Raw genomic sequence first — 23123 nt, forward strand, 5'->3', positions numbered from 1 at the left:
CTCTCTCTTCTCCTATCATTTTTTCACTGCTTTTTTTTTTTAATCTCTCTTTCTTACAAATTTTAATTCTTTTCTAAACGTTGTCAAATTTAATTTATAAAGAAATATTCAATATGTATCTTAAATTTATATTCGTGATAAGATCTTTAATATTGTATAAAAATCATCAAAAATAAATTTAAAACTAGTAAGTTATGAAAATTTTGAAATATTTTATTTTTACTCTGTTCATTAAAATATTGAAAATTTAAAACTTTTATTTATGCTAGAGTATGAAAATATCTATTTATTTATTATGACGTGTAATACTCTTAATAATATACTATAATGTTAATTTTCATTATAAAATTATTTAATAACTAAAATTATCATTAAATTTTATATAGAGTTGAAAATTTGTGTTTTCAAATTTAGAATTTAATAAGTAATTGATGTGGATTATTTTATTTTATTTTAAAATATATTTTGTATTTATTTATTTATTTAAATATATCGTTTAATTTTGGTGTTTAGTATACATTAAAAATCTGTATGATTTTATTTTTCATTGCTACATTAATTAAAGCTCTATCTTCAATTTTATATTAACTGTAAAAAAAAAGTTATTATTTTTATATTAATCACTGTATTACTTCAACTCTATGCTAGTAACATATAGATTACCGTTAAAAAAATAGTGCAAAACGCTCTGAAGCTGAGAGATAAGCTTGGATTTACAGTCGCAATACATCACATTCGTTGATGGAGATTTCGTCAGTTCTTAATTTCATGGATTGAGAAGGACAGCTCCTTTTACAGTTTTCTCAGCATGATCAGAAATGCCAACATTTCGCGCCACGTTCAAAAGTTTTCCTTTTTCCAGAAGAATTTCGCCGATTCAAGAACGCCTTCATCTTCATCAACAAATCACCACAACGCCTATCAATTCCAACAACCGAAGATCCCCAAATGAAACGACTTCGTCTCGCGATGTGTACTCACGCACAAAGATGATCTCTTCTTACGTGAACGACTTCAGATTGGATGATGCACTGCAGCTGTTCGATGAAACGCCGCTTAGAGACACAGTCATGTGGAATTCGATTATCAAGGGCTGCGTCAGTTGCGGGAGCCTTGAGATGGGCTTCAATCTGTTCAACGAAATGCCTGAGAAGAATGTCGTCTCTTGGACCACGATGATCAGTGCGTTTCTCAAGCACGGGATGGTTGAAGAGGCGAAGGGTCTGTTCCAGGAGATGCCAGCGAGGGACACGGCCGCGTGGAATGCAGTGGTCCACGGCTTGTTTGCAAACAGGAGAGTGGAGGAGGCGACTAGGCTGTTTGAGGCGATGCCGGATAAGAATGTTATTTCGTGGACAACGATGATCAGTGGGCTCGATCAGATAGGGAAGAACGATGAGGCTCTTTCGATGTTTGTGAAGATGGTTGGGATTGGAGTGAAGCCTACTTCAAGCACTCTGTGCTCCGTTCTATCAAGCTGTGGCAAACTTGGTGAGTTCTGTTTAGGGAGCCAAATTCATGGCCAAGTTGCAAAGCTCGGCTATGTCTTGGACACATACGTTATAGCCTCGTTGATCACTTTTTACGCGAATTGCAAGAGGGTTGAGGAATGTCTGAGGATTTTCAGTGAGAAGTTGTTCAAAAATGTGGTGGTGTGGACCTCTCTTTTGACAGGGTACGGCGCTAATGATGAACACGAAGATGCATTGAGAGTTTTCCTGCGACATGATGAGATTAGGTGTTGTTCCTAATCAATCATCGTTCACTAGTGCCTTGAACTCGAGCTGTGAGATTGAAGCTCATGATTTTGGGAAAGGGATTCATGCTGCAGCGGTCAAGCTAGGGCTCGACACCGACGTCTTTGTAGGCAATTCCCTCGTCGTGTTGTATGCAAAATGTGGGAGCATACATGATGGGATTCGCTCGTTTAAGGGGGTTGCAAACAAGAATGTGGTTTCCTGGAATGCGGTAATAGTTGGATGTGCACAACATGGGTGTGGCGAGTGGGCAGTGGCATTTTTCGGGCAGATGGTGAAGGCCGGTGTGAAGCCGGATGAGATCACCTTCACCGGCTTGCTTAGCTCGTGCAGCCATTCAGGGTTGCTGCACAAGGGGAGGCAGTTGTTCGAGTGCCTAAGGCGAAACACAATGGTCGAGGTGAAGCTAGAGCACTACGCGTGCATGGTCGACATATTGTGCAAAAGTGGGGAGCTGGCAGAAGCAGAGGATCTGGTGAACAAGATGCCTATCAAGGCAAATGCATCGATATGGCTTGCTTTGTTGAGTGGATGCAGAGCGGAGGCGGAAACGGAGGTTGCCGAGCGCGTGGCTGGGCGCATCTTCGACTTGGATCCGCACTGCACCGCCGGCTACGTGTTGCTGTCGAACATCTATGCGGTTGTCGGTAGATGGGACGATGTGGCGAGGGTGAGGAGGAGCATGAAAGCAGCTGGCACTTTGAAACAACCCGGTCGGAGTTGGGTGATGCATAAGGGCCGATCCCACTCATCGGATCAACAATTTGAGAACGTTGCACTTTAGACTTGTGGTGGTTAGTGGTTACTACGATGCACACGGACCACAACATATTTATAATTTTAAAAATTTTAAATTTTGTAAAAATGTCAAAATATCATTATTTATCAGTTATTAGATTATTTAGTAACAAAAAATAATTTCAATTAATTTAAATGTTATTTGATTTCAAGTTGTGTATAATAACACTATTATCAACGAAATGAGTATAATATAAAATTCAATGAGTATCACATAATAATAATTAAATTTATAGATTGTAAAAAATAAATTAAGTCATTCTCATTTTGAGCAAATAATCCTAAACCATCACATATCAAAACAAAAGTTTAATAGATAATCTAAAAATATAAACTTGGTTAAACAAATTATTTGGAAATATGATATTCTTAAGTAAATGAAATGGGAGCAAATGTGCCTCCCTAAAACAGCTGGAGGTTGGAACCTCCCCGATATAAGAATATGGAATAAAGCTGCAGTGAGTAAGCGTCTTTGGAACCTAGCTAAGAAGAAGGATTGTATGTGGATAAAATGGGTCCATGAATATTATATCAAAGGCCAGAACATCAATACAATGCAGATTCCAACTCAAGCTTCATGGATAATTCAAAAAATCTTTAGTTCTAGAGCTCATTTCTCTAGCACTACTATTGGCTCTAATACTTTGTTTCAGGCTAAATTCTCCATTAGGAAACTATATCTGGAAATGCATGAAACTATTGGCTCTAATACTTTGGCACATGATGATTACAAGAAACATTGCTCCTCCCAAGTTCATGTTTATAACTTGGTTGGCAATTATGAAAATATTGTCTACATGTGATCGTATGGAGAAGTTTGGGGTTCAATGAGAGCAAGAATGTTGTCTTTGTCTACAAGAAAATGAGTCCCATAACCATTTATTTTTTAAGTGTTCTTTCTCTTCAATGGTGTGGAGGCAGATTGCTGATTGGTGTGGGTTGCATACTCATGTATATGATTGGCAGGATGAGCTGGAATATATGAAATCTCAATGCACAACCAAATCTGGTAAACAGATCCTTTACAGATTGGTTGTGTCCACAGTGGTGTATTGGCTTTGGAAAGAGAGAAATAGAAGGAAGTTTTGTGATGAGAATAGTACAGTGGAAAGAGAGGTAAGGGAATGTCAATTATCCATTGCCACATATTGCCACAGTAGGGGATCAATATGACAAAGTGATGCAGTATTTGAAGTCATAAAGGTTAGAGTAGATGATAGATTTGAGTAGTTTGTTGGTTTGTTGGTTGTAAAGTTTTGCTTACACTACTTCACTTGGTAATAAAATTCATTCTTTCTTGAACATCTCCCTATATATATATGATATACTCCCTCCGTCCACGAAAAAGAGTCCTATTTCCCCTCTTTTTTTGTCCACAAAAAAGAGTCCTGTTTCACTTTTTATACAATTATACCCTTTATAACTTTATGTATTTACTTCATTTGCCATTGAGGGCCCACCTCAATAATTAAAAACTCTCCTCACTTAAACTTAATTAAAGACAATTAACCATAAAATTCTCACTCTAATTTCTTACGCATGCACACCTCTTCTCTCTCACCAAACCTACGCCCTTCTTCCCCTTCCCCTCTTCCCCGGCGTGGTTCCTCCTCCGGCGAGGCTCGGACCCGATCTACGCCCCTCTTCCCCTTCACCTCTCCGACTACAGCTAGGTCGTCGCCGCCGTCGTGCCTCGGCTCACCGCCCCCATCAACTCTTCAAACCCTATCTTCTAGATCTCTCTAGAGTGGTGCGGCGTCTCTCTCCTTCTTCTTCATCGTCTGAAAGCACCGCCCCACTGATCTCGTTGCCTCGCTCCCTCTGAGCTCGAAACCCTAAAGCGCCGCCTCCCAAAAATTCGCCGCCTTCCTCTGAGCACGACGCGCTCCGCTCCGCTCCCAGTCGACGCGCTCCGCTCCGCACCACTGGGAACTCGCTCTCGCCGTTGTCTGCGACGCCGACTCCTCCTCTGCTCTGCCTGCGTGAGTAGCTTCAAAGCGAAGCTAGCGCTTCTCGATTTGGTTTGAAATTTTCTAAATTTGTTGCTGGAATTAATTTGTTGAATTTGTTCGAATTTATTGCTGGGATTTCCTGAATTTGTTGCTCGGATTTCCTAAATTTATTGTTGGAATCGATTTGTTGAATTTGTTTGAATTTGTTGCTGGAATTTCCTAAATTTGTTGCTGAAATTTCTTAAATTTGTTGGTGAAATCCATTTACTACTGGAGTCGAATTTGTTTGAAAGATGGGGTTTGAGAGATGCAAAGAAATGAGAATGGATTCTGGGAAATTTCTGTCAAAAGCATCTCTCTGCTCCACCTTCTTGGCTATGGCTTCTCACTGATTTTCTGTTCGAAATTTGTTGAATTTGTTGAAAATATTTACCATCTACTGAATTTGTTTGAAATTTGCTAAATTTGTTGAATTTCTTTATCCATTCACTGATATTGTTTGTAATTTGCTGAAATTGTTTACTCGATACTTAATTTGAAAGATTAAGCAATTAAAATTATCATTAACACTACCCCTATAAATTTACTTCTCTCTCCACTTACACCTACTTTAAAAACTTTCTTAAAACCCGTGTCGAACCCCAAATGGGACTCTTTTTCATGGACGGAGGGAGTACATGCTATATTTGAATTATTAAATGCAAAAACTAAATAACTTTATTTCACTATCATCTATACATAATTACTTTTATTTCAAAAAAATTATCATACAAAGGTATTTTTGCATATATATGACAAATATTATCAAAATATTTTTTTTATATCCTTTAGGTATATAATAGTAAAATAATAACAATTTTATTTAGTTTGGATTAATTGAGAAGCTCATTTGTTAAGGTGTAATTTTTTTAAATGTTTATAACATAAAATTGCTATTGTAAAAATTAACATAATTTTGGGAGGAATATTTTCTTTATTAATTTACCGATAAATAATACTCCCTCCATCCCCGAAATAAGTATCCATTTGGGGGTGGCACAAATTTTAAGAAATTGATTAAATGTGTAACTTGGAATAAGGGGCTCACTTTTATTGTGAGTGAATTGTGTGAGGTATACTTACTAAAAAAGAAAATGGGTACTTATTTGGTGGACGAAAAGAGTAATTATTATGTAAATTGCATTATTATAATCAATATAATATAACTATAAATAAAGAAATTATATAAAATATTAGAGAGGCTGTGATCGTGAACTCGAAAAGCAACTTTAAGTCACACCAAATTTTAAATTTCATATCCCAATGTATAATTGTTATAATTACATCCACATAGTGAATCTAATTCTATAATTTATCATTTATATCTAAAATTAAAATTTTATAATTAATTGAGATTAAAACATGTTTGACATAAAAGAGGAAAGGATGAGTAAACTGTATTGTTTCGCAAAGAGAATGAGAATCAAAGCACAAAAAATTCAAAAGAAAATAAAAGAAAATTAGAAAAGAAAAAAAAAATGAAAAGACCAAGATCGACCGTCGTAAGCAAAGAAATAGTTTTCTCCATGCTCTTTTTGAGTCATATCCATATAGTGTGCCGTAAAATCTTGTACATTTTTTGTTTGATTTATTTAATTGATTTTATCTAAAGCTGTCAAAATTGGTTTGGCCCGATGGGCAGGCCCAACTCGCCCGAATTTAGAAGTTGGTTGGGCTCGATAAAATAGAGGCCCGAAAAAAATCGGGCCTAAAAGGCCCACCCAAACAGCCCCTTGGGCCGACTAGGGCTTCGGGGCTAAAAAGCCCGAGGTTTTGGGGCTTTTTGGCCCACCCGATTTTTTTAATTATTAATTTATAATATTTACTTATATAATTATATATTTTAAAATTAAAAATAAAAAAAGAATTAAAAATAAATTCATGTTCATATTTCGCTCTTATGTTAGCTAATTAATTGAGAAATTTTAGCTTCGGAATTAAATATTAAAAATATTATATCTTGAATTAAATACTTGGTATAAATATATATATATATATATATATATATTCATTTAAATTATTTATTTTTGTGAATCCCTTTCATGATTTAATGAGTATTATCATTTCTCTTTGAATTTGTCGTGACCGTGAGTTTGCCCCTTTTTAGAATAGATTTTAATTAGTGCAGTGTGGAATGTGAACATCTATTTTGCTAATTTTATAGTTTAAAATGGGTGCTTTCTTGGTTTAGATACAATATTTTGAGTTTGCTTAATATTTACTATTAGGACTTTATATTTGTTAAAATACTTTGAAGTGTTATTTAATAAAACATCTATTATATGATTTTCATTTATTTTTCGTTGTGTTTTGACATACAATAGTATGATTTAAAATTTTTATTTTATCTTTAATTATATTTGTGAATTGATGATTTGATTTTATGTTAGTAGATTTATTATTTTTTTTTTTATCATTTTTATAGCAAAAAAATACTAGAATTTTTTTTTAAAAATTATTGGGTGAGTTTGGCCCGATCGCCAGGTGGCCCGGTAGGGATTGGGTTGGGCTTGCGATTTTGAGGCCTGATCATATTTCAGGCCAGCCCAGCCCGACCCGGTATAATTCGAAAGCCCAGTAGACTGGGCCGGGCTGGCCTAACCCAACCCATTTGGCAGCTCTAATTTTATCCACCAAAAAAGGAAAATAACAATTACCCTACAAAGAAAGTAAAAAGTAAATAATTTTTGAATTAGCTAAAACATTAAATGGTCAAGAAAGTAAAATATAAGTATTTTTTGAATTAAGCTAAAACATTAAATGGTCAAGAATAATTTACACTGTTGAATTAAAATTTTATTGAAGGAAAAAGAAAAAGCAAAAAATTAATCACCAATTGGAAGCACAAACCGCTAGCTAGGCCTCGTCAAAATCTTACTGGCGAAAACCCTGTGAAAAAAGTCAAGAATAATTTACACAAAAATAGTAAAATATCTGTTTTGTGTAAAGAATAGAAAAAAATTAAAACGTTATACACGCTTTTTGTAATAATACATCCACGCATATTAGAAAATATTTGGCTTTAGTTTTTGTAAAGATAATATATATTAGTTGATATTAATCTTATTATATTATTCCGATTTTAAAAGGGGATGATTCATTTTCTGTTTTTATAAAGTAAGATTTAATTACTTAGATGGAGTTGTGAGAAAGTACATGCAAATACCTTTTTTTATATATAATATTAAGAATTTAATAATCAATTCATTAGTTAGATGAAATTATCGAGTTAATGTTTTTTTTAAATAAATTATAATATATAATATGCTATTATTTTATAATAATTACATAATATTCTATTAAGATTTTTAATATATAATATAAATAAAAATATACTCCCACTCCAATAGGCTCATTTCCCTTTTTGGGATGTCCCACTCCAATACCCTCATTTTCCTTTTTGGGTAAAAAAGTTATACTTAATTGGTGTGGACCACACCACTTTTCTACCACTTTCTTACTAAAAAGTAAGTTTTCTTAATCTCCGTGCCCAAAAGAAGTGAGCCTATTGGAGTGAGACGGATGGAGTACTATAATTTTTTTATGCATGTGTAATATTTTATTTTTTATTCTTTTTACGAAACACATATTTTACTATTTTTGTGCAAATGGTTCTTGAACATTTAGTGTTTTAGTATAATTACATAATGCCCTATTAATAATTTTTAATACATAAAATAATAAATATATACTATAATTTAAAAAATTAAAATATTAAAATTGAGAAGGAAAAAGAAAATAGAAAATGTTCAGAATACAATTGTTCTTGACTATTTGTACATTTAATATTATGTGTCCTTTTTTGTTAGGAATATTATGTGTTCTTAAAAAGCAATTAGTTGCTAATTCGTAGGTTATATATGGCAGATGGGTTTATTACTATTTATAATTTTCTTTCAGTTTTCAACTATACCCTTCTAATTGAATTTATTTACAATGAGATCTTACATTGATTTATAGGCGTTGATTTAGTGTATGATATGACTGATATTTATCTGGAGGCAGGGACGGAGCCAGGAATTAAGTTCGGGGGGGCTGAACTTGCATGGGGGTTCGGGGGCGGTAGCCCCCGAGAAATTTTTTTTGGGCATTCTGTATATTTAAGGTATTTTTTTATTAAAATACGAGCATAATACTAATAATAACGAACAATATTTTCATAGATTATATAGTTTCAATATATCACAAAACTTTTTTTGGACATTCCGTATATTTAAGACATTTTTTATTAAAAGGCAAGCATATTAATAATAATAACAAACAACATGTTCATAGATTATATATTTTCTATATATTACAAATTAGTTTCAATACATTATAATTTTTTTTAGCATTTCATACATATTAGGCATTTTTTATTAAAAGACAAGTATAATAGTAATAATAACAAACAATATTTCATAGACTAGTATAGTTTTAAATAACAAAATTATCCTTAAATTAAGTATATATGTGAGAATTTAATAACCAAATACTCTTTTATATAACAAAATTATTTTATAATAGATATAAACATATATCTATATATATTTTAAAATTAAAAAAAAAAAAAATTGGCAGGGGGCTCTAGCCCCCTGGCTCCGTCCCTGTCTGGAGGGTGAAAATTTTTATCTTGGCTCGAATTCTGGAGGGTGCGAAAATTTTACTAATTTTTTTAGTATCTTTTTTCAACACTATATATTGTCTTATTCATTACTATATACTAATTTATTCATTTGTCTCACATATCACGAAAAATAGCAATCCCACTGGAATCTAACACTATATATATATATATATATATATATATATATATATATATATATAGGAGAATGTCCAACAGAAAAGTAAATGTTTGCAAAGAAAGGAGAAGCAATCTCAGCCGTTGATCTTATCTAATCTAACGGTCAGCGTTCGTGCGTTTAACGTTCAACGGGAATTGTGTTGAACTAATAAAGGGTTAGAACCTCCAAACTCTCAAACGTTCAACAAAATTATTCGTATGTTCAACCGCTTCTACTAACATGTTCATGACATATTTAATGTTTCTCTATTCTCTACTTATATATCATTCTCCATAGAATACGACCCTATATATATATAAGGGTGAGCTCAAATAATTTTTTTCACTTATATGTTAAATAGGAACGGATCTGGGTCATTCATTTATTTCAATTTATGGATAAGATTAATTCTTGATTTATAATTTGTTTAACTATTTGTGCGTAAAGGCTATTAAGTACTCCCTCCGTCCACGAAATGAGTACCCATTTGTGGACGGCACGGGTTTTAAGAAATGTATGGAGTGTAGTGTGAATAGTTTAAGGGCCCCACATTTTGAGTGTATTAATTAAAGAGGTGTGTGGGGTACACTTTCCAAAAAGGGAAATGGGTACTCATTTCGTGGACGGACGAAAAAGGAAATATGGGTACTCATTTCGTGGACGGAGGGAGTATTATTTATATTCCATATAATTGTGCACCTCCTTAATTGGTGGGATCTTCCAATCTTAATCATGTTTTAATCAGGACTCGTTTGGTACGCGGTATGGAATAAGGTGAGATATGTTTAACTGAGATGTCTTTTACTATATATCATACTAATATCATGTTTGGTAGAAAGTATTAAAATATCTATAAAATATAATATGTTGTTTAGTATGATGTATTAAGATTATATAAAGTTAATAATAGTTATAATTAAGATTTGTATTACGTATACCACTTACATAGGTGGTATACAAAATCCCTCAAATCAGTAAAATATTTTCGGACCTTTAATTTATAAAGGGTCGTGTGTTTCGTATTACTTTTTACCAAATAAAATATTAAGATTTCATAAGTATATTATACACCCTAATCATCTGTACCAAATGAGCTCTTAGAGTATTAGTCGTATATATTATTTCATTGAAAAACATTATATATCGTAGCTGAATACATTATTTATCCTTGCATCTAATGAATTCGCACAGAACTTGTTATCACACTAATAATGTATCCTTCCTATATGGGAGACAGATCAACTAATCTCTGTTAAACTAACCGCTAATTATATGATTTGTTATTACTAATTACGTTGCAGTTCAATGCTAAATACTTTTATGTTCACTTGTTTTCTTTTACATCCCTATATAAGTTTAACTCAAATCTGAATCTATAACAAAGCATCAATTTTATAATCAATAAGTACATCTCAAGATATAAAAAAGTATGATACAATATCAATCAATTTCTAAGCATAAATGAATATTTATAAAGCATTAATCTTTCGTTAAATAAGTAAATCCAAGTAACATAGAGAAGTATGACAAACCAACAAACATTTTTAGCAAAACTGAATATAAAAAGAATTAATCTCCTATAAAATACGCAAATGTCAAACTAGATTTAAGCTTGCTACACAGACAATCAATTTCTATAATATGCAATAATACACCAAACAATAAGCAATTGACATACCATTACTAAACAATACACATATCAAATATCAAATGGTCTATGAGATGTTTATATATATATATAATGTATTTGAGAGTTGAGATGTGTATTTCAACTAGGAAAAATGGTTAAATAGTGATTGCATAGACTAGGCCAACCCATGAAGCCTTCCTACAACTCAATACCCTATTTATCTAAGAACATGGCACATTTTACCAAACATCAGCTGAAGCCATGTAATTTTGGATCTCTCAATGGGAGCTCAAGCTCAATTTCTAAGTAATTCTTGTTTTGCTCTCTAAAGTAACGGACATTACCGTTCATCATGCCGAGAAGCTTTCGGGAAATGTTCAACGTGATTCCTTCTTGTGTCATACACTGGTTTTTCGCACCAAACATTTCTTCAATAAGAGGGTGAGGCAGACCTTGCCCAGGGTGAGCCATTCTACATTGCCACGAACGAGAACAATTATAAAAACCATCACAACAATCATCATAAACACAAAACAACATCAATCTTATACAATTATACCAATTCTTTTTATATAGATTTAGATATTCGAAACCGCTACTATTGTTTAAAGGCAGAATAAGTTGAGGTGATGTGTAATTTCACCATACCAACCCATGAGTCGAGGAGATAAAGGCAGAATAAGCATTCACATCATATAAACATACAACATTTATTAAAATATTAATTTTGTTGCTATGAAGATCATTATTATATTCTCATGTACGAGCTTTATATAAAAAAAACTAATGAGATTGTGTTTATAGTACCTGAATTTCAGATGAACAAACTCATTCCCATCCTGTATCAACTTCAATACAGGTGATACCTCTATTTCCACCCAACCATCTGGAGAAGGCGCATACTCCACAATACAAAGCAAGAAATCAGACAAGATCAACTGAAGTTTCATCTGATCGCCACATACGCAGAGACTTTTTATTTCCTCGGGAATGTCATGGATAAGATGCAAATCTTTTTCTCTAAGCAAAATCATAGCTTGACTAACAATAGCATCGACAACATCACCCAAAATCAACTCTTTGACTTTTAGGTCAATCATGCTGTGTGACCAAAGAAAACATCATTAAAATAATGTATACATACAAACACACACACACGCGCGCGCACACACACACACACATATATATATATATATATATATATACTACTTTTTACGTGCAACTACCACCCTCCTAGTATTATAAACAAAAGCTTTCAACTTTTTAAACTGAAAAATTTTATTCTTAAAGACAAGTCTAAAAATATACAATGCACCAAGTATTTATATAGATAGATTTTAAGAAGACTTACCCTTCTTCAAAACTTCCAATATCAGTATCGTCGATAATGGATAATATCTGTCTTTCACAAGCATTGCTAGTCTCAAGAAATTTCTTTTGATCATCTGAAATGGTTGAGCTTTCCAGAAGTTTATGGGTAAAACTAATGCCGTTAAGAGGATTTTTCACCTCTTGCATAATGTAAGCCAATTTTTTACTTATCAAAAGCTCTTCACATTCGTCTTGTTTAAGAATTGTGGACTCTTTTTGACTTATCGCCATTATCTGCAATAAGAACAAACACCCAAATATCTTTCCACTCTCATTTACTCTCTTGTATGCTGTCAAATATACCTCGACAAACTTTCCTTCCCGATTGAAAAAACCAAAAGCAAGCTTTTCAGCATCATGGCCACTGATAGCACGATAAAGAAGAATCATAAACTTTGTCAGCACATCTTGATCTTTCAGTCGACAAAAACTTCCAAAAATCTCACCAGGCAGCGTTTTCCCAATTATCTCGTGCCTCATCCAACCAGTCAATTTCTCCATTACCGCATTCCATTCAGAACAACATGCATTCTCATCAGAAGCAAATATGGGTGGAATCACATTATTTACACTTTGTATTATAGCTTGGTAGTCCCCTTGCATACGGATGAAGTTAGCTATCGCGGTTTTCTCAATAGTGACATCTTGACTCACAAAACATACACCCACAATATTATTTTTGTAGTCCCTACTAATGCATGTATTAACCACAAGGTATACAACTGAGTTTGCGACATGCTCTCCGAACTTCCTCAACTTTACTTCCACATTTTTGTCCTCTTTACCTAACCAAAAAGAGAAACAAAAGAGAGAGTCGAGATAGGTGGGTCATGGGAGGATGAAAAATTATGGAACAGATGCATAAATGTGAAATGGTTGAAAATTTTGAACATGTAACACACAACCATTCTCACTCATATGGGTTCGTCATACATGCCATTAAACAACAACAACAACAATCTTTTGAGGATAATCACTTAGTTTCTAACACAAATGATAGTTTAATAGGAGATTACATGAAACTAATTTATGTGTTCAGCTTTAATGCCTATAACATATCCAAAGTTTGTCTATTCTTACACATATAAATCATGTAGTTAAAAATAAATTGTTCTTCCACATATAACACAAGAAGATGTCATAGAAAATATAGCAATGTGATATGACCACTATAGAGTCTAATGATGGAATATGTAATTTCCATGTTTCATCATAAAAATGTGAGAATTATTTATGTAAGACATGAAAGAAAACAAAGCCTCCTTTGGAAAAAATAGAGAAAATAATACAATAAAATAATATAGAACTTAAATGATCTTAAACGATAAAAGAATTACCTTTAAGAGCTCCAGCCAAAAGGTTCTCGGCAACTTCACATGAATCATCATGGACAATATCGGGAACTAGTGACTTCCCGATAGCTTCAAGCAACTCTAATCCTGTTAACTCACACATTTTGGCATTCCATCCATTTATCAAACCGAATGAGTCTACTCCAAAAATTGGAACAGTGGATGTTTCTATTAATCGGGCCATTTCAGTCGCCACTACAGCAATTTCAACCAAGTGTGCACCATCAGAATTGGAATTCAAGCCAGATTTAGGAACATTGTCTTCAATATCTTGAAAAGCATCTCTCATTATAATCTGTAAAGAATGAATTGCATTAATCTCAACTGTCTCCCATGGTATACTTTTGCTTTTAGCTATTTCAAGAAATGCGTTAAACGAAGATCTGGGATTCATCTTTTCACTATCATCTTTGTCTTCTGGGTGATGTTTAGCCCCTCCCCACTTGAGTTCTTTTGCAGTGTGGGACCTAAACCAGAAGACAAAGTCTCGAGTGAAAATTCTCGCTGCAGCCATGCCACAAATAGCATCACCTAGAGAAGCTGCTCCTGGATAGCCAGCATTAGCAAGACTATCTGTACTTAATCCCATGTTGTCTCCAAGAGTACTCAACAGCCATTCGACAATATCGTTTAATTGTGCCTCTACTGGAGTGACACCAAGCAACCAACATTTCCCACCATAATAAAGTGCAGCCCCATCACATTTCACAAGATCCATGATGTTAGGGGACTGAGTCACAATGCAAATTGGAGCATCTCGAAGAAGCATGTCGCTCAACAATGTTTGCATATGGATCATCTTCTTCTCGGCCATTTGTGATGCCACCTGAAGCTCCATGTAAAGTTGCAAACTAAACGCCTGCATCAAGAACTCACAAGCATACCGGAGAGGAAAAGAGACATAGCGTGGAGACGTGTGGTGGCACACTACTAATCCCCACAGCTTCTTCGAGTCGTCATTCTTTATAATAACTGCCATCACCAATGAGGCAATAGACCCCATGTTCTCCATATACTGAGTATGACAACCATAAGGCGCACGAAGGGTGGAATTCACCAAACAAATAGGTTGTTTCACCTTCTCATTCTGGATTATCCTAACCGGCTTATCCTTGCAATTGTGGATCATTCTAACACGGTTCTGCTGGAACAAGAACCGCACTGCTTGTGGGATATCCGTGGCAGGATAATGCAACCCTAGAAATGGATCCAAGTCCGACCGCCTAATCTCAGCCACAACCTCACCATGATTATCCTCATGGAACTTATACGCCATAACCCTGTCATACCCTGTAAGCCTCTGAATATCCTCTACCACAGCATCACACAGAGCTCCCACATCACCCTCGGGCAGTGACTGTAGCCTGGTAATCGCCCTCACGGCCAAGCCTCTGCGATTGCACAGCCCCGGCATGCACAGCAGTAGGATCACCACCATGACCAGGCTCCAAATCCATCACAATGCCCACGTCAATCCTATGCAATATAGCATAAAATGGTCTGTGATTGCTCCTAGAATGCACCAAAACAGGATTCAAGAATGATATCTCTCTCGAAGCAACGGCCTTAGCCAATGAGTCCGTGGACGAAGTAGTGAAAAAGGTTGTGGCATCAACCCCAATCAAACTTAGTTTCCCCCCAACAACAACACCAGTCACCCCTAACATATCGAAACAATTCTCACTATAACCAATCACGCTAAAATTAGGTTCCTCAACAGCAATCATACAACCGAAAGACTGAACAAAACCACCCCTCTGAATCTTAGTTAGATAAGCAGTCATCTCATCCTCACTACTTATAGTAGTCGGAGCAAAAGGCACTGATTTACAATAGTTGAAGAAGTTACCAGACATACCAGATTGCTCAAACTCCGCCATCAATCTCGCATCGGCATTGTACAGAGCAATAGTCTTCTCATCTGTTTTAAGGTTGCTTGCAGCCGAGGATGATGTATCCCTTTGCTTTACAGTGTGCAGCTCCATTTATTTTTAGGAATAAAGAACCAGAATTGATGTGTAGAATCCAAGTGAAGCGTGGCGAAGTAGGAAGACAGGGGTGATTATCATCATCATACTAACTTAACTTTCCCACACCATGTGAAAGCCGCAGTTTTGTTTACATATTGTTGTGAAATGTAATGCCCATTGTATACATGAATATGACAACCTCGGAAAGTGAGAAGATGGAATTTTCATGTGGTTGAGTCGGCCCATTTCATCGTTTTGCCCAATTTCCAACTCACCTTCTTCATCCAACACGTCATCCTTGCAACAAAAAAATTGGTTCAAAATTCAAATTGGTTGCATTTGGTCTGCTGCATGCAACTGAACCACAAAATAGAAACAATAAAAAAAGTGCGTGTCTCAATTTAAAATACTAGTATATGACTTCACAAGTCATTCTCCTTCGGCCAAGTGTCTCAATTCGGTTTCATTTTTTTAATACTACGAATTTTGGACTTCCTTCTACAATAGCTAATAATTCAAACATGCATAATTTGAGATTTCATTCATTTTGAAGATAAACCTTTTTTATTACTATAATTTTTGTATTATCTTTACCAAATTACTGTTTATTAAAAAAGAGGATTGTTTTCTAGAGAAAAGAATTTCAAGTTAAACTAAAGAACTTCGCTGGTGCACGATTTTGAACTTCGATCGTGCCAGATTACATAGTGATGTCTCATGAAAAAACATACCAAAGGGCCTCGAATAACCGAAGGGCCATGATGTAGATTATATAATAGCAATTGATCAAATTTAATAACCAAAATTAGTTACAATTACGCAAAAATCAACATCTCAAATCAGCTCGAATTCCATTACAACAACAAAATTACATTGGGAATGAGAAACTAAATGTCAAACGAGCTACAAGGTGGAGTGAGGCATCCCGAAAACACAACGGCCGTCTATAACAAAGGCATCTTGTTTATACCTGGAAAAAAAAAGATTAATTTTTTAATGTACAATAATGTTTGGAACAAGAAAAAACGAATTTTTAGTCGAGAAGTAGGATTAAATCAACCAATTACCAATAACCCATAAAAACGGAATTAGAATATATTTGAATTATGTAGACAGGAAATCAGTAACAGAAAGCTTATAGTAATAGAGAAGCCAACTGTGTCGCAAGGCCTGTTCGAGTTGGTTTATGCCCTCAAAAACGAAATATCAAGAAATATAATACAGTTCTTGACATTAGATACCACGGGCATAAAAAAACAAATGGAGTCATTGTTAATATTAAAATAAAAAATGTATGAATTAGGAGCAATCTCAGTCGAAAGATGGTGAATTTGATTTTGATAATCACTGGGACATCAGCTAATTGACAACAAATTTCATCACGGATTGCTATTTGCATCAACAAAAAATATCAATTTTTTTTTACAAATAAAAAATCACAAATTAGATTAACCCAAGGAAAAATACTACGAAACAAATGGACTCTGAGATATGGATAAGAGATCAGATGGTAGTGCATGATAAGTATTCATCATTCAAATACAGAAAATATATCTATATGGGTAGATTATCATCACGCCTCTTATCACATATCTCAATAATTCAAAAAACTATGAAAATTTATCAGATTTAGAAGTGTCAATCACCACATTGCAACTAATTTTAGAAGCAAATTAAGCCTGGGGCGACAAAAATCAATCATCATATAACTCAAATCGAATCAGTTGAAGATCTATAAAATATTTACAGAAACATATGAAAAAATTGAGAGAGGAATCAGTATTAAAAGTGTCAATCACCACGTTGCAACTAACTTTTAGATGCAAATTAAGCCTGGGGCGACAAAAATCAATCATCACATTCCTCTCGAAATAAAACCCAAATAATCCAAAAAAAATTGAACAAATTAAACTCAAATGCAGAATATCTTAGAAAGAGAAATCATTATAGCTTTCGCCTTTGGCATGTAGAGAGATGGACGGAGCTGAGGTTCAACAGGGCGGCGGAAGATTGTTCTGCCTTGTGCTCTGTGTTCTGCTTAGCTCCGCCGCTAAGATATGTTGGGAGTGAAATGCTGAGTGGTTTATATAGACACTGGATTTTGAATTAGGGTTTTGGGGGTTTAGGTTATATGCGATTAGGATCGCCGCGGAAATATCAACGGAGGAAAACATTGAGTGCACACTTACATATTTGTGGGGCGTCGCAGCTGAAACTTTCTTATTTTTTTAATAACATTATTGTTATCATTATATTTAAATTTACTTTTTTTATTTCGAGGGATAAACATATTTTATTTGTTACAAAACAACCGATGCTGGATAATTTAAGTTTACTTTGTAAGTTTTACTAGTATATACTAATAAGCTTAATTGTCAATAAATATATAAAGTATATTCAAATTTTGATTTTTAATTAATAAATCTCTTTGGATTATTAATATATAAACTTGGAATTTTTTGAAGTTTGGTGCAAATTAAAATTCTGGCCACATTTAATTTTATATGTACGTTGAAATTTTATTATGTGACATTTTTATAAGAGCTTATTATGATGAAGATGAAAATGAAAAAATATTTTAGCATCCACTTGTGAATAAATATGGTCGAAATTTTAATTTGGATCGAATTTTAAAAAATTCAAAAATTATGCACTCTCTTCATCTCATAAGAGTGTGCATGATTGTTGGTAGCACGAGTTTTGATAAATGTTAGGTGAGTGTGTTATTAGTGGAAGAAATGATCCAAAGAAAAAGTACACACTAGAACGTACCAAAATGACAAAAAGTGCATACTTTTATGGGACGTGAGAGTATTAATTTGTCAAAAAAATAATGCTTTCTTCATCAAACTTATCTTAGCACATTTACTTTGACACATAAATTAAGAATAAGGTGTTAAGAGTGTAAAGTGAATAATGATCACTTATTTAATGTGTGTAAATAATATAGGAAGTATTACTATTTTTGAAAAAAATGTCATTATAAATAGAATAAATTAAAAAGGAAAAGTGTGAAGTATTAGTTAAAGATCATAATTTAAAGGGGTTATTGCCAGAAAATACATATACTTTGTCAATTTTCTGGTTTATATCATGACCTTATAATTTGGTCAGAAAATACATCAATTTTCAATTTAATTGCAATTATAACATGACTTTATAGTTTGGCCAAAAAATACACCAAATTTCAATTTATTCTCAATTATAACATGATCTTGTAATTAATTTAGTATAATAATATCAACTTTAATACATTAAATATTTTTAATTTTCTTTTCATCTCACAATATACTATATATAAATACATATATATTTGATAAATATACATCTATATGTAAATAATATATAATATTATTTACTTTTTAACATAGTTTCTATTATATATGTACGTAATTTTTTTAATTGGTCCTAATATTTTATAATTTCACAATTTAAATAAATAAATACTTATTATATATATAATATATTAATAGAATATTAAAATCAAATTTATATATATATATATAACAAGATATTATATTGATGGCTTAAAAATACATACATACATATATATATATATTATGAAATAATTAATCATCTAACTTAATTTTTATAAAAATTAATCAATCAATTAAAAATATTTTATACATAAAAATTTAATATAAATACAATAAATATTAATACATTTATGATGAAAAATAATCTAAATAAGGTCATGTTATAATTGAGAATAAATTGAAATTTGGTGTATTTTCTGGCCAGACTATAAAGTCATGTTATAATTGCAATTAAATTGAAAATTAATGTATTTTCTGGCCAAATTATAAAGTCATGATATAAACCAGAAAATTGACAAAGTATATGTATTTTCTGGCAATAATCCCTAATTTAAACATGTTTCTTGTTCTTACAAGCAATTAACCCAGACTAATGTATCCAATTAAATATGTCCTACATAATTTTTTGATGATCGGAAGGCTAGCTAGCATACAGAAAACTCATGTCAACGACTCATCATAAATGTCATTGAATTCAATAAAGTGGAACAAAAAATATTTTTTATAACGCTAAAATATAATAACACGGGATATAATAAACCTTATTACATATGCAATATCTTAGTTCATAAATTAATTATCAATGTGTAAATTACACGGTGTGATCGAATCAAAAAAAATAAAACATAGGAAAAAAAAAATCTTCAAGCATGCATGTTACCACCTGATTTGGTGGTTAGGCTAGGGGTGAGCATTCGGATTTCGGATCGGATTTTTGCCTGATCCGATTCGATCCGAAAATCCGAAATTTTCCTAAAATTCAATCCGATCCGAACCGTATTATCCGAAAATCCGAATCCGAAAATCCGAAAAATTTCGGATAAAATCCGATCCGAACCGAAAAATCCGAAATGTGAAAAAAAATTCGAAATGTCAAAAAAAAATCCGAAAACCGAAAAAATCCGAAAAATCCGAAATAGATGTCAACCTAACATATTAGATAATTACAATCAAATTAAGGTCATAATTAACAAGCCATTAATTATAATCAACCAAAATGGGAGTATAGGGTTAGAATTTAGAAATATTTAACTATTTAAAAACTAATAATTATATATATTTGTTTATAATATTATAATATTAATTATATTATAAATATAATTCGGATTTCGGATTTTTTCGGATTTTTAAGGTGCCAATCCGATCCGATCCGAAAATCCGAAATTTGCTTAAAATTCAATCTGATCCGATCCGAAAATCCGAAAAATCCGAACCAAATTTTAAATTTCGGTTTGGTTCGGATCGGATATTCGGATTTCGGATATTTTGCTCACCCCTAGGTTAGGCAGTTCGTTGCAATTGCAACAAGGTATTTAATTTTCATCCAATTTCGAGCTACTTTATAATCACTAGTACGACCTTCTGTGCGATGCACGGGCCACACAACATATTTTATTATTTAAAAATTTAAAATTATATAAAAATGTTAAAATATCATTATTTATGGATTAGATTAATTGGTAAAAAAATAAAGTTATATTAATTTAAATATTAATATTTGATTTGAAGGAATGTATAATAACAAATATCAACTTAATGAGTATAATAGTTAAGGTTTCAATATTTTTTTTAGTATAATATATAATTAAATAATCTTATATTAATTAAATTAACACATAATAATTAAATTATCATACAATAATTAAATTTAAATTATCAAGCAAATAATTTAAGTCAATCTCCTATTGAGCAAATTACTATAATAAAATTAATAGCTCACACTTAATATAACAATTTCGTACTCTTAAATTTTCCAACTATATCATAAATGTTAATATTTAAATAGTCCAAAACATAAAATAAAAAAAAGTACAAACAATATAAAATTAAAAATGACATCAAATATATTTATACAAAATAAATAAATATAACTAATTCAAATATTAAGTCACAGCACAAAACATAACTAAAAGTTAAATAAATCTATATAATAATTTAAATTCTAATTGTTAGATATATAACTAATTTTACCTAGCAAATTTAAATTTAAATTAATGCAAATTTCACTTTTTAAAACTTTTTTAAAAAAATTTAAAAGTTCTAAAATTAATCAATATAATGTCATTTGCCTTAATTGCATGAAAGATTACTACTATATCTAATTTTGATATTTAGAACGATCAAATTGAACTTTTTTTTTCATTATCATTTTTACATCGAATTAAAAGATCTTATCATGATCTTTAATTTAATATTCATATTGATTTTTTTTTTTTCATGAATCAAAGTTGTCACGCCTCATTTATTTAAACAATAACTATAACTGGGGTGCGACTAATCATTGAAATGAACAAGGGAAAAAAATCTTGTGAAATCCGAATAAAAGGGATAACAATCGGGCATCGTCCCTTTGAATGAAGAAAAGACATATATCCAAGTGATACAAATCAATCAACAACATAACAAACTCCATGATCACAAGTTTAGTTTCATGCTTCAAATAACCAACATTCATTAATCAAAATACTTGAGAGTCAATAGTCTAGGCTCAACAAAAGATATCGTTTAGAGTCGTAGCATAAAGGTCTTAAGTCAATGTTGGGAACTTTATGGAATATCCTAATCCTTGTTTTGATGATACCAAAATACATAGGTCTTAATTGTAATAGACTAGAACTGTTTGAACTCAAGTGTTAGAGTTCGTTTCTAGTTTAGCTTGCGGTTCTGAAGACTGAAGACTGAAGGACGAAGGACTGAAGACTGAAGACTGAAGATACCAACTGAAGTATCAGTTGAAGAATCAGTTCGAAACTGATTACTTAATGCATGCCGCGTGGACTCAGCGGGCTGATACTAAAGTCAAGTATCAGTTAAACATTCTTCCTCGGACTGAACTTCCAACGTTCAAAGAAAGCCACGTACTCCAAAAGTACAGCCGCATTAAATGCAGAGAATCTCAGGATCATCCCTCTCTGCAGAGGTCATTCCTATTTGGTGGCTACTTTATCAGAGACGTCACATCTCCTGCTCTTCAACATAGTCGTTCCCACCAAACAAGGAACCTCGAAGATTGAAGCCTCAGCCCAAATTCGAAAAGCTCTCCAACGGAAGAAATCTTGAAGACGTTCTCCGCCAACGGATCTATTCAAAACCTCTCCTATAAATAGCGCTCGATGATCACTTCAATATTCACCGATTCAAGGACATAAGCTGAAACTCTGCCAAAATAGTTTCTCAGCCAAAAGCTTAACCTCCCCAAAGCTTGAATCGAAGAAGAGAATTCCAAAGCCAAAAATCAGTCACTACTGATTACACATATTCTCTTAGACCTTAGGCAAACCTCTCTTAACCCAGAAGCCTAGGTCAAACTTGCTCCAAAGAACTTGTTCTTTGAAGTATAGTTGGCAAGTTTTCAAACCTCCTTTCGAGAGATAGAATCGAGTGTTTGAGTGGTAAAGGAGTTCAGGAAGGTACTCTGACTCCATGAGATCCTAGCGTGGGTTGTGCTAGGAGTGAGAAATCCAACGCGAGTGAAGTGTTGGTACTAAAGAGTGGAATCTTCCGTGGTACGGTTGTGTGCACCCGGCAAACACACGGTTCGGTTTGCAGTGCACCAGTTAAGCACTTGCGGAGTGGATTGTTGGTCTGATCAACCGACCGTGGATGAAGGAAGTGTTTTTCGAACCACGTAAAAGTCTATGTGTTATTTACAGCTTTCAGTTTTACATTCTTACTTGTGTTTCTTCTTGTCATAAACTGAATTCTGATTAACTGCAAAGAGAAACCTAAGACTAACAACGTGCTCAACCGAGGCTATTACGAAACAAAGTTATTTTCGCTGCGTATGATATTAATCTGACTGATCTATCCTCTGATAGTCAGGAAGAGTAATATCATCTCTGTTTTAGCAAACTCGACTGAAGCCTTTACGTGCATCAGTTAAGTTCCAGTAACTTAATTGATAACTCTTTACTGAAGAGTTTTTCAGTATCAGTCGTCAACCATGTTTGGTCAA

At 33.0% G+C, this 23123-nt stretch overlaps 2 protein-coding genes and 4 non-coding genes across 6 annotated transcripts; 1 reads left to right on the forward strand and 5 right to left on the reverse strand.

Moving 5' to 3' along the window:
• The first annotated feature begins 662 nt into the window (after nt 1-662).
• On the forward strand, nt 663-2707 carry LOC131013568 (pentatricopeptide repeat-containing protein At5g46460, mitochondrial-like). The gene is given in 2 exon segments (XM_057941687.1): nt 663-1718; nt 1720-2707. Coding segments are annotated over 2 exon segments (1722 nt in total). The 5' UTR covers nt 663-818; the 3' UTR covers nt 2542-2707.
• Nucleotides 2708-11013: 8306 nt separating this feature from the next.
• LOC131013569 (phytochrome E-like) lies at nt 11014-17724 on the reverse strand. Its single transcript, XM_057941688.1, is given in 5 exon segments — nt 11014-11411; nt 11747-12040; nt 12291-13095; nt 13648-15049; nt 15051-17724. Coding segments are annotated over 5 exon segments (3321 nt in total). The 5' UTR covers nt 15648-17724; the 3' UTR covers nt 11014-11188.
• On the reverse strand, nt 16937-17023 carry LOC131013733 (small nucleolar RNA Z196/R39/R59 family). The gene has a single exon (XR_009097820.1). It is a non-coding gene; the product is annotated as a small nucleolar RNA Z196/R39/R59 family (small nucleolar RNA).
• Nucleotides 17130-17216, reverse strand: LOC131013732 (small nucleolar RNA Z195/SNORD33/SNORD32 family). The gene has a single exon (XR_009097819.1). It is a non-coding gene; the product is annotated as a small nucleolar RNA Z195/SNORD33/SNORD32 family (small nucleolar RNA).
• Nucleotides 17253-17341, reverse strand: LOC131013766 (small nucleolar RNA U31b). Its single transcript, XR_009097849.1, has one exon. It is a non-coding gene; the product is annotated as a small nucleolar RNA U31b (small nucleolar RNA).
• On the reverse strand, nt 17406-17495 carry LOC131013765 (small nucleolar RNA U31b). The gene has a single exon (XR_009097848.1). It is a non-coding gene; the product is annotated as a small nucleolar RNA U31b (small nucleolar RNA).
• Nucleotides 17725-23123: the final 5399 nt, after the last annotated feature.

Source organism: Salvia miltiorrhiza, chromosome 2 (assembly GCF_028751815.1).
Source record: "Salvia miltiorrhiza cultivar Shanhuang (shh) chromosome 2, IMPLAD_Smil_shh, whole genome shotgun sequence".
Classification (NCBI taxonomy): Eukaryota; Viridiplantae; Streptophyta; class Magnoliopsida; order Lamiales; family Lamiaceae; genus Salvia; species Salvia miltiorrhiza.